General features: G+C 41.1%; 1 protein-coding gene across 1 annotated transcript in view; it reads left to right on the top strand.

Moving 5' to 3' along the window:
• The window catches only part of lrrc1 (leucine rich repeat containing 1), a 402,129-nt gene that overhangs the window by 282,634 nt on the left and 107,033 nt on the right, over positions 1–12,462 (top strand). The window contains exon 22 of the mRNA XM_080192020.1: positions 9,694–9,747. Coding sequence (XP_080048146.1) covers positions 9,694–9,747 — 54 coding nt within the window. The remainder of the gene's footprint in view (positions 1–9,693; positions 9,748–12,462) is intronic.

Genomic DNA, 12,462 nt, shown 5'->3' with positions numbered 1-12,462 from the left:
TGCAGTCAGCATCACAGTGGAACAATCTGGGAAGAGTATCCTTGCAGCCAGCATTATATCAAAGCAGTTAGGGAAGAGTGTCCTTGCAGTCAGCATCATATTGAAGCAGTCGGGAAAGAATTTCCTCACAGTCAGCATTGTAGTGAACCACTCTGAGAAGAGTGTCCTTGCAGTCAGCATTGCAGTAAACAGTCTGGGAAGAGTGTCTTTGCAGTCAGTTCTTGTTGAAAGGAAGTGGTGTTCAATGAGAAATCTGTGTCCTATTTGGAGTTTAGATCTCCTGAGATAACATCAGGATTCAAAAGTGACATGGGGCACGTGAGTAATTACAATCGGGTAAGCATTTACCACCTTTACAGCTTATAGTTTGTAAGGTGTTTATGTTGTGGTCTCTCGTTTGTAAGGTCTATGTTCTTTGGTAAGAACTGTTGTAAGGAGCAAAGAGTGTGGCAGTTTGGGAGTTAGGTGAAGAGAGGGAGGGAGGTGTATTTTGCTTATTTGGAAGAAGGGTTTAACTGAGAAACAACACAAATTAGTGAACTCAGGATCATTACAATAAAGTAATATAAGTAAATAAAGTAGGGTAAGGGAAGTAAAGTTAGGAAAAGGGGGGTACATTCCTGTAAGGATGAAGGATAAGTATGGCAAGTTTTGGGAACCTTGGATAACGAGAGATTTTGTGAGTCTAGTCAAAGAGGAAAAGGAAGGATTTGTTGAAGCTAGGAGGCTGGGAACACGCAAAGCAAGTGTGGAATACAAGGAAAGTAGAAAAAGTCTTGAGCAAGGAGGGCTAAAAGGGGTCCATAAAAAAGTATTGGTCAGCAGGATTAAGGAAAATTCCCAGGCTTTTTATACATATATAAAGAGCAAGAGGGTAACCAGAGAGAGGGTTGGCCCAGTCAAGGACATGGGAGGGAATCTATGCATGGAGCCAGAGGAAATGGGTGAGGTATTAAATGATTTCTTTGTATCAATATTCACAAAAGAGAAGGACTTGGTGGATGATAAGTCTGGGAAAGGGTGTATAGATAGTTTGAGTCATGTTGAGATCAAAAAGCTGGTGGTGTTGGAATCCTTGAGGAACATAAAAGTAGGTGGGTTCCCAGGGCCTGATGGGATAGACCCCAGAATACTGAGAGGGGCAAGGTAGGAAATTGCTGGGGCCTTGAGAGAAATTTTTGTATCCTCACTGGCTACAGGGGAGGTCCCAGAGGATTGGAGAATAGCCAATGTTGTTCCTTTGTTTAAGAAGGGTAGCAAGAATAATCCACATAATTACAGGCCAATGAGCCTTACATCAGTGATTCTTTGAGACAGCATTTATTCCCAATTGGAAATAAGTGGATGCATTAGCGAGAGGCAACATGGTTTTGTGAAGGGACAGCCGTGTCTCACTAACTTGATTGAGTTTTTTTGAGGAAGTAATGATGATTGATGAGAGTAGGGCAGTGGATGTTGTCTACATGGACTTCAGTAAAGCCTTTGACAAGGTCCCTCGTGACAGACTGGTGCAGAAGGTGAAATCACTTGGGATCAGAGGTGAGCTGGCAAGGTGGATACAAAACTGGCTCAGTCAAAGAAGACAGAGGGCAGCAGTGAAAGGATGAGTTTCTGAATGGAGGGCTGTGACAAGCTGCGTTCCTCAGGGATCAGTGCTGGGACCTTTGCTGTTCATAATATATATAAATGATTTGGAGGAAAATGTAATTGGTTTGATTAGTAAGTTTGCAGATGGCACAAAGGTTGGTGGATTTGCAGATAGCGATGAGAACCATCAAAAGATACAGCAGGGTATAGATCGGTTGGAGACTTGAACAGAGAGATGGCAGATGGAGTTTAATCCGGACAAATATGGGGTAATGCATTTTGAAAGGTCTAATATAGATAGGAAGTATACAGTAAATGGCAAAACCCTTTAGAGTATTGATAGGCAAAAGGATGTGTGTCTATAGGTGCACAGGAAAGTGGCAATGCAGGTGAAGAAGGTAGTCAAGAAGACATAAGGCATGCTTGCCTTCATCAGCCAGGGCATTGAATTTAAAAATTGGCAAGTCATGTTGCAGCTTTATAGAACCTTAGTTAGGCCGCACTTGGAATATAGTGTTCAATTCTGGTGGCCACACTACCAGAAAGATGTGGAGGCTTTGGAGAGGGTACAGAAAAGATTTATTAGGATGTTGTCTGGTATAGAGGGCATTAGCTAAGTGGAGAAGTTTGTTCTCACTGGAACAACTTGGTTGAGGGGTGACCTAATGGATGTTTAAAAGCTTATGAGGGACATAGACAGAATGGATAGTCAGAAGCTTTTTCCCAGGGTCAAAGAATCATTTACTCGGGGGCATAGGTTTAAGGTTTAAGATGCCAGGGGGAAGGTTTAAAGGAGATGTATGAGGCAGATTTTTTACACAGAGGGTGGTGGGTGCCTGGAACTTGTTGTGGGGAGGTAGTGGGAGCAGATATGGTAGTGACTTTTAAAGGCCATCTTGATAAATACATGAATGGGTTGGGAATAGAGAGATACGGTCTCCGGAAGGGTAGTTAAGTCTGGTCGGTTCAGGCGTGGAAGGCTGAAGGGCCTGTTCCTGTGCTGTAATTTTCTTTGTTGTTTGTATGTTGATAACATTCTTATAAAAAGCATAATCTTTTGTTAAAAAAGGGAGTCTATGGCAACTAATTGTGGCAGGAGACCTCGCAGTTGTGATACGTTCCTTCTGTGTCATGGAAGCTACAGTTGTCCCTGTTGACCACGTAGGAAGTGTGTCAAACTCAAGCTATTGGCGAACTGCGTTTTGGAGCTGGAGCTGAGAGTGGATTCATTGTTGAGATCCCAGAATACAGAGCACGTTGTGGATAGCATGTTCAGTGAGGTTGTCAACTGGAGATGAAGATTGAACAGACAGACAGGGCATGGGTGACCACGAGGCAGAGTAGAGGAAAGCAGGTTGTGCAGGAGTCCCCTGTGGCCGCTCCCATTTCTAATCGATATATCGTGTTGGATACTGTTGGGGGAGATGATTGTGCAGGGGAAAGCAGTGGCAACCAACTTCATGGCACCGTGGGTGAGTCTGATGCAGAAGAGGGGAGGAGGAAGAATGGCAGAGCTATCATGGTAGGGAATTCAATCATAATGGGAACAGACAGGTATTTCTGTAGCTGCAAAAAATAATTCCAGGATGATAGGTTACCTCTCTGGTACCAGGTTCAGGGACGTCACTGAATGGCTGCAGTGCATTCTGAAGGGGGAGGGCAAACAGCTAAATCATAGTATATATTGTTACCAACAGTATAGGTAGAGAAAGGGATGAGGTCCAGCAAGCAGAATTTAGGATTTGGAGTATTGGGATAAGCACTTGAAATATAACATTCAATGCTATGGGACCAGTTCTGGAAAATGGGATTAGAGTGACTTTATTGGTGGTGACTGTCAGTGCAGACTCGAGGGGCCAAAGGACCTTACTGGCTCTATCACTCCAGAACTAAATCAGTAAGTTTTGCATTATTCTTTTTAAGAGCATTAACAAAGGGTCTTTCCCAAATGAGTTTAGCAGATGATGTCAAATACCACAATGTTACAAAATCAACAGATGTGGGAACATTATTTGCATAAATTATTCATTGCTTTAAATGGTTCTGGCATGTACTCTGGACATGAATGGAAGAGTCTGATCCAATATGGTGAGCTTCAAGTTGGTATGCACTTTGCTGCCCAACGTAGTGGTGGCTTATTCATGTATTTAACTTTCAAAAATTGGGCAATAGACAATTAAATCTCTGGTCCACCACTTTATACCACTTAAAATCAAAACAAAGAAAGTCAGTATCCACAGTCATTTTGTTTGACCATGCCAACTCTCCAGTGCTTCTGTCTCCCATCCACTCACTTTCTTTTCCACACATTCCATAACTGCCGTTTAAACTGAAGCTCTGCCATTTGCTGCACAACACTGCCTTACGCACCACATCTCCCAAGATCTTGTGATGCACTTTAAAAAATCATTTGAAGATTAAATAAAGACCATTCATCTAATTATTCCAACATTGTCTCCACTACACGTAATGTGGTGCAAGCAAATGAGACTTGATAGTTGTTGATTTAGTTAGAATTCCACTGCATTCAAGGACAGCTTCCCCCCCCATGTTAATCCATTGGCACAAATTGCAGGGTCACAAATAGGATTCCAATTCCAGCTGGAGAGATTCCTGGAGGTGTCATCATGTGACCTTTTGTTGCCAATTGTCCTGCTGTTTGGCTCCTGCCTATGACTTCCTGACATATGCACACACACTATCTTCCCATGCCAATTGGAAAGTGAGCCGCCAATTGGAAAGTGAGCCACCTCTTCAACACTTGATTGGATGACACTTGACATTTTGTCCCAATCTCCAAAATTTTTATCACTAAAGAACAAAAGTATTTGCAGAATTTTTCTTTGAAAATACAAGGGGGTAAAATTGGAATGATCCATTAGATGATGATGCGTGATTAAGTGACCCTGTTTCGTTCGATTTGTGTAGGATGCAAACTTTATATTGCCTGCTGATTTACGTGGTAACGACGTGCAGCCTAGCACTAATCACACTGTTGAGTTTGTGCAAAGCTAGCGCCACTTAAAGCTAGCCTAGAACAACAACGTAAGAAACAGGAGCAAGAATAGACGAGATGGAACCTGCCTGTTGGAACTTGCAGCACTATTCAATGCAATCATGGTTAATCTTCAGCTTCAACTCCGTTTTCTCATTTGCTCTCCATATTGCTTAGAGTCGTAAAATCATAGAATCCTGTCATGCAGAAGGAGGCCATTCGGCCCATCAAGTCTGCACTAACCACAATCCCACTCAGGCTCTATCCCCATAATCCCAAGCATTTACTCTAGGTAGCCCCCCCCGACACTAAGGGGCAATTTAGCATGGCCAATCCACCTAACCCATACATCTTTGGACTGTGGGCAGAAACTGGAACACCTGGAGTAAACTCATGCAGACAAGGGGAGAATGTGCAAACCCCACACAGACAGTGACCCAAGCCAAGATTCGAACCTGAGACCCTGGTGCTGTGAGTCAGCAGTGCTAATCACTGTGTCACCGTGTCGCCCAGAGGCAACAAACATCTGTCTATCCCAGCCTTTAAATATATTCATTGATGGAGCCTCTACAATTTCCTCAGGGATGGAGAATTCCTAACATTCACAACCCTTTGAGTGAAGAAATTTCTCCTCAGCTCAATCTCAAAATGATCGACTCCTTATCATAGAAATTATAGAATCCTTACAGTGCAAAAGAGGCTATTCAACCCATCGAGTCTGCACCAGCTCTCTGACAGAGCATCTTACCCAGGCCCTCTCCCTGCCCTATCCCTGTAACACATTCACCATGGCTAATCCATCTATTCTACACATCTTTATCCTGAAACTATTCTCTCCATGTTCTAGATTTCTTGCCAGGCGAACCATTATTTTATGATATCTACCTTGTCAAACCGCTTCAGACCTTACAATCTTTTAATGAGATCACCTCCCACTGTTCTAAACTCCAGAGAGTGTGCTCTCATTTACTCAGCTCTCATTATAGATCAAACCTCTCATCCTGGGTACCAATCTGGTGAATCTTCATTGAACCACATTTAATACAAGTATAACCTCTGTTAAACATAGAGACCATACTGCACACAGTACTCTCGGTGTGGTCTCACCAAAGTCCTGTACAATTTTAACAAGGTTTATTTATGTTTGTGCTCCAGTCCCTTTGTAATAAAAGGCAACAACATATGCCTTCCTAATCGCTTGCTGTGCCTAATTTGCCTGGTATAAGTCCACCTAAGTCCCTTTGAACGTTGCAACAAGTTGATGGCTGATTTACATCTTAATAATGGTGTGCTTCATTCACACACCACCACCTTTTCAACAAAATTTAGGTATGTTTTAATTTTAAACTGCGATTGAGTGCATTCAACCGCCTACTTAAAGAATGCTGAACATCTTCACTAGACTCAGCTCAGATTAAGTTGGAAAGGGCAGTATCTAATTCTGTCAGCAAATTTGATGTGGAGATGCCAGCGTTGGACTGGGGTAAACACAGTAAGAAGCCTCACAACACCAGGTTAAAGTCCAACAGGTTTATTTGGTAGCAAATGCCGCTAGCTTTCGGGGCTCTGTCCCTTCGTCAGGTGAGTTGAAGACAGGCTTAAAGGACTTGAATCACTGCATGTCTTGAGAAAGAAAAGGTTAATTGTAGAATAATCTCAATTCAAATGCATTGTTGAATAAGCAGATGAAATAAATGCAAAATGATAATTTCACAATAAAAACCATTTTGAATTTGCTGCAAGACATGGTATCACTAGTAAAACATAATCATTCAATTTATTTGTGGGATGTGACCAGTTGGTTGTACATTTGGCTGGTCACCTGTGTCATTGATTGATGCTCTGGATCGAATCTGTTCTGATGTTAAAATACTGAGTAATAGCCATGTCTAACTTGCTTTGGCCTTTTGAGTTATTCATCTAGTTATATTCAGTAGGGAAGTGATACAAATAAGCAGAACTTGCTATCAATAGGAACCAGTCACTATGGGAAGTTTCTCTAGACTAGCAGCTATTGTAAATCTCTGGATGATTCTCCTGGGAAAGAACATATTATCCATTGGAAACTCGCTGCCTTTATTGGAATGTATTACTAAATTTTCACTTGGAAACAAAGAGGATGAGATAGAGTAAGTCATGTTGAAACTGTATATAATGTTCTCTGGTACAAGCATAGTTTGAGAAAGATGTCTACCACATGTTATTGAGACGCAAGAGACAAAGAGATTCAAGCACTGGAGGCAATTCAAAAAGTTCTGAGATTGGCCTCTTTTGCAAGGTTTATGATATCAGAAAATATATGAAACCTTTTTAATGCCTCTCCAGGTGATGCAACTGAAAGGTATTTTATAATGAGCGTATAAGTGCTGGGCGACACATTGGCACAGTGGTTTACACTGCTGCTTCACAACACCAGTGCGTCAGGTTCAATTCCAGCCTCGGGTCACTGTCTGTGTGGAGTTGGCATATTCTCCTTGTGTTTGCATGGATTTCCTCCGGGTGCTCTGGTTTCCTCCCACAGTCCAAAGTTGTGCAGATTAGGTTGATTGGCCGTGCTAAATTGATCCTAATGTCAGGGGGATTAGCAAGGTAAATATATGGGGTCACGGAATAGAGCCTGGGTGGGATTGTGGTCGGTGTGGACTCGGTAGGATGAATGGCCTCCTTATGCAGGGATCCCTTATGTAGGGATTCTATAAACATCATAGAAAGGATAGATCTGGAAAATTCCTTTAAACTAAATTGCTGGACCAAGATAAGAAAATATGACTTAAATGTTTCCTCAGGGCCTCCATACCTGCTTGATTACCAATCAGACTAACTGCATTGTTCTCTTGCAGATTGATTGAGCATCCAAGTAGCAATTTGATAAGGAAAGACATAACACTGTATGGACATGAAGGTATAAATGTCCCTTATTTCATGTAAAATAAGAACTCTTTTTGTCACTCAAGGCAAGCAACTGCCTCAGCGAAATGAATTATTTCATAGAATGTTTTCCTCACTCCCATTCTCTTATTTTATTCTGTTTACTCCATCTTGCACCATGCATATTCTTTGATCGAGGGGACCAACTTGTTTTCAGGTCCGCTCACTGGAAACTAAGGTAAAACGGTACTTCCTAACTTATCCTAGACAGATAGCGAGGGCAAGCAAAAATGCCTACTGAGTTTGGAAGCAGCATTTGATGGGAAAACAATGGTGAGCTAAATGCACCCACCGTTATTTGTGTGTAAAAACTCCAGCAACGTGTGATGAGAAAGAGTTACAGGTAAATATCTGTTCACACTGTTGCAAGCTAATCCGCATATGGAAAAACCCTCAATCCTTAACCAATTCCCTTTTATCAGATTCCTTCATTTTCATTTCATCCCAACTTCTTGACACCTGCACAAATGAAGCTCACCATAAATCCCTCTGAATTTCAACAAGTTTCATCATCTGCGTGGCTAAATTGTGGCGAACACATCACAAAGTTAGTGCTGGTATTTCATGACTTAAGAACCCTTTAAATTGGATTATTGTTTCAGCAACTTCTGTGGTCAAGAAAGGGACTAACCCTGAATGACTCTTGGAAGATTTTAAAATTTAATTTTTTCATTTTCTTTCTGTTACTTTCTTTTCTGTCTCTTCCTTATACTGTCTTCATTGCCTCATTTTCTCTTTCTGTATCTAATTTGACCTTAATTTGCTCTATTTTCTTTTCTGCACTCCTGTTTCTTCCTCTATCCTTCAGTCACAACGTTTAGAGATATAGGCGTGCATTTCTGTCTGAGTAGGGAGCATTTCCGGCTCTGTGAACCCGACTTTAAAAAATGGCAGCTTGAATCTCTGGGGGGAGGAGAGGGAAGCTGCTGGCTAAATTAACAGTAAGTAAGTTTATACACTTTTTGTGCACAATTATACTTAATTTTACAAATTGCAAAGGGCACCTTATCTCCAGCAAAGATGTCCCAATACCTCCACCAAAACGATATCCTAGCTGTCCAAAGAAATGCGCTAAGTTCAGACTTGCTCTTACTGAGTCTACTCTGCACACTTTGGGTTTCATACACCTGACCGACCAAAATCCAACTGTGTGTGGGCAACTGATGATTTAAATGGCCAGCTGCCTTTGTGCACATAAGCGGAAAAGATAAGTCCCGTGTTCGGGGGCATGTCTTCTGATGTTTTTGTCATTTTCGCTACGATAGAGAGGCAAATTGTGACAAAAATCCAAGCCATACTGTTGATTCCATTGTTCACTCAAGTCCCAGATGCCATGTTGAGTTTTCACTGCCAGCAGTTTCCAACCTAAAATGTTTCTTAGATGAATGATGAGGGGGAAAAAATCCAACTTATGACATGACAAGATATGCTTCTCCAGCAAGATCTGAACTAATGTCTTAGACTACGTTATGTCTCTGAGTTCAGGATCATTGAATGACAGTGGTGATCTTTGAGCAACAAGCACTTTAGCTCTCTGAAGCAGGATGAGTTGTCTTGAGTGGCATTGCTTGGAAAGAGCAATGGAAGAATAACAATTAAGGAACAATGAAGCTTGATTGTAGTTTGCAAGAAGGAAAAAAAAACCTGGCTAATGGTAACCACTGGCTAAATTAAACATAGTCACCTTAGCAGTGATAGATGCTGAGGTCAGAGTGTTGCCAGCAAAGTAAGATAATGAATATTTTATATGCAAATTGTTAGACTAAATATGTGTGACACATGGTGTGTACTGTTATTATAACAGATACAATTTTGACAACATCAGGAAAATAGATTTTTTTTTTAATGCATGTTCCTCAAAGATATTTGAGTGTGATTATGCATTTCGCTGTGTGTGGGAGGGTTTGCAGATGCACTATTTTCAGTAGCAGTGTTGCTTAGTTGTTTTCAGAAGAAATGCAATGGTTCCATCAAAGATCTTGTTATTTAGCTGGACAGTTTGGAAGCCCGAATCTTTTCCCTGGCTCAGCTCCCACCTCTCCTCTCTGAAGTATGATCTCTGGCAGTTCTTGTGAAATTTAATACAATGAAACATTCCACAGGGTAATAACAACTGGTCCGTTGGAAATTCCAGGCATAGTCATTCCTCACTTTGAACATTATGTTTGTTTGTCACCTTATAGGATCCTATAATTTGTAAGAAGCGTGACCAAGAGTGCCCCACAATGAAGTCAGCGGTAAGTGTTAACCAGAATCTACTTCAAACAGCAATGACATATTTCAATATCAAATACTGTGGAGGCACAACTCTAGGTAACATTGACTGTGATGCAGATCTTTCTGCAGCCAGCCCTGAGAGTGCAGCTGTTGACTATAAATGCCATTGATCTCCCTGTGCTGGCTTATAATATTCCAGATAACTAATACTGGTGAGGTACTGCAGATAAATTCATCCTTGATGTGAGATATTTATAATGCATTAAAATATAGCCTAGTGTATCTCCCAATAGCTACATCTAATGTTGAATTTGAGAAATAAATTCAACCTATAGATTTTCGTCATGAGGCTTTGTAAATACTTTTATAAGAAGAATTGTAGTTGCTTTCAACCAAAACGTTCTTTTTCCAAAAAGAAACATGATGTGGGTCTTACACTATACAAATTGGATCTGTTTGTCAATTAATGACGCAGTTTGGCTTCATTTATTGTTGACTTTATTAAGGAAGTTAGGATTGTGTCCAAATTGAATCTATGAAAGGGAACTATCACTGCAGCCATCTACTAGTACTCCAATTAAAGCACAGCATTATTCACCTTGGAATTGATTATTGAAACATCCCATGTGAGAGGAATTAGGAAGATAATAGCAGCTTAAATTCTAACCTATCCATTTAAATATGATTGATAGAATAACCACATAGCTAGTGACTATGAAAGCCTGTAACTGTTTTAAATAGTGGATTTTAAGAAGTAAGGTTTTTGTGTTTTCAGGTCATTGTTTTTTTTCTGGTAGATTTTGGAGCAGTTGCAAATGGATTGCTATGTTTTAGGCTAATATCTCTTTCCACCATGGATTCTGGTGGACACTGTTCAGAGCTGATACCTGGGAGTCAGTGTTACTGACTCCCAGGTTTTTTTGATTAAACCTCTGGGCACTCATGCTGACGCCCACCTTACGAGTTTGGTTCTGTCCTATGAAACCCCATGGGATATTTAGTTACATTAAAAGCATAGGATGAGATAAGTACAAGTTACTGCCACATTTTTAATGGGGAGATCAAAATTCTTAACATCACATTTTAAGGATGTTACAGGCAGTCAGATGACTGGCAGAGGTCGCTACCCAAAGCTAAATGACCCATCATGTATAACTAAAGCAGGGCACATATTATTTGATTTAAAAATATATATATACACCATGGACTGAAATCAGTTCAGAGAACAATTATAAATTCATCAGGTTTCTCACTTCCAAGAGTTCTTGAACCCATTGATTAGAATTGCTATGCTCCAGTTTACTCTTTTCATGAGGCTGTGAGATAGTGTAAAATTATGCTTGGAGAGTTGTTACAGTGCATTGTGCAGATACCCTCAGTGCATTAAAGTTGTTGGCTATGAAAGGACAGATAAGGGGCAACACAGTGGTTAGCACTGCTGCCTCACAGCACCAGGAAGCCAGGTTCAATTCACGGCTTGGGTCACTGTCTGTGTGGAGTTTTCACATTCTCCAAGTGTCAGTGTGGGTTTACTTTGGCTGCTCCGGTGTCCTCCCGTGGTCCAAAGATGTGTGGGTTAGGTGAATTGGTCATGCTAAATTGCCCCTTAGTGTCAGAGGGACTAGCTAGGGTAAATGCATGGAGTTATGGGGATAGGGCCTGGGTGGGAATGTGGTTGGTGCAGACTCAATGGGCCAAATGGCCTCCTTCTGCACTGTAAGGATTCCATGACTTAATATTGACTGAAGTAGCAGCAGCATCAGTCAAGCAATCCATTCTGTCCTGGATGACGGATAACTTAGTTGCAACTCTAGCTATCCAGCCAATATCCTAATTCACTTCTCACTTCATCCCTGTAAATGGTGGAGAAGCTCTGTCAGGTCAAGAGATGATCAAGGTCCACAGAATATCCAAGCTGTGTCTTGCTGTTATAGCCATGCAATTGGTATGACTGATGGAGTCAATAGCAATCACACCCAAAGATAATTATGCAGTAAAGATAATGAAGAAGTGGTCAGAATTTCTCTTGCTTGACATGGTCATCAACAGACAGTTATGTGGCATAAATTTTATATGCCAGTACAAGATGCTGTTTCAGTGTTGGAGTAGGCTGGCCTTTGTACTAAATTCTCTAAGGAATATTGCTGAAAGACAAACACTGTAGAAAAATCAGTTCTGCTCTGTTCTAAATGGAGTACGATGGGGGGGAAGTTATCAATGACACAGCTGATGGTGGTTGAACCCAAGGATGCTAACCTCAGGATCTCTGGTAATGATGAATGTTTTCAAAAACCACAACTGTTTTCTTCCTCGGTGTGGAGCTGTGTGTCATCTTTAGACTGTTGTAGCATTTAAGAGAGGGGCAGAAAGAAATGGAAGCTAAGAGTTACTCATGGGTGGTTCTTGGTTCGACTTGATTCGCAGCTCAAGAGGCTATGTAACCAGCCTGGAAGAGTGCTATGAAATCTCTATCTTATGGTCAGACCTCCTCCTGCGCTGTAGGGATTCTCTGATTCTATAATAGAGAAAAACTGACCCACATTTTCCCACAGAAACAAGCTTCAAAAATACTAACAGAATTCTAAAGCCACCTAATTGGAAAATTTGTCCTATCCTCATACCAAGTTCAAAAGTCAGGGTGGTGTTTGTGGAATACTTCATTTGAATACTAGAATATCAATTTACAACTTGACCCACACTTTCTGGTTGGTGTTGAGGTAAATTATCTACTTGTT

Source organism: Carcharhinus amblyrhynchos, chromosome 7, assembly GCF_965287045.1.
Source record: "Carcharhinus amblyrhynchos chromosome 7, sCarAmb.v2.hapA, whole genome shotgun sequence".
Lineage (NCBI taxonomy): Eukaryota > Metazoa > Chordata > Chondrichthyes > Carcharhiniformes > Carcharhinidae > Carcharhinus > Carcharhinus amblyrhynchos.
The sequence above is the reverse complement of the archived record's forward strand: the minus strand, read 5'-3'. Positions and strand labels throughout refer to the sequence as shown.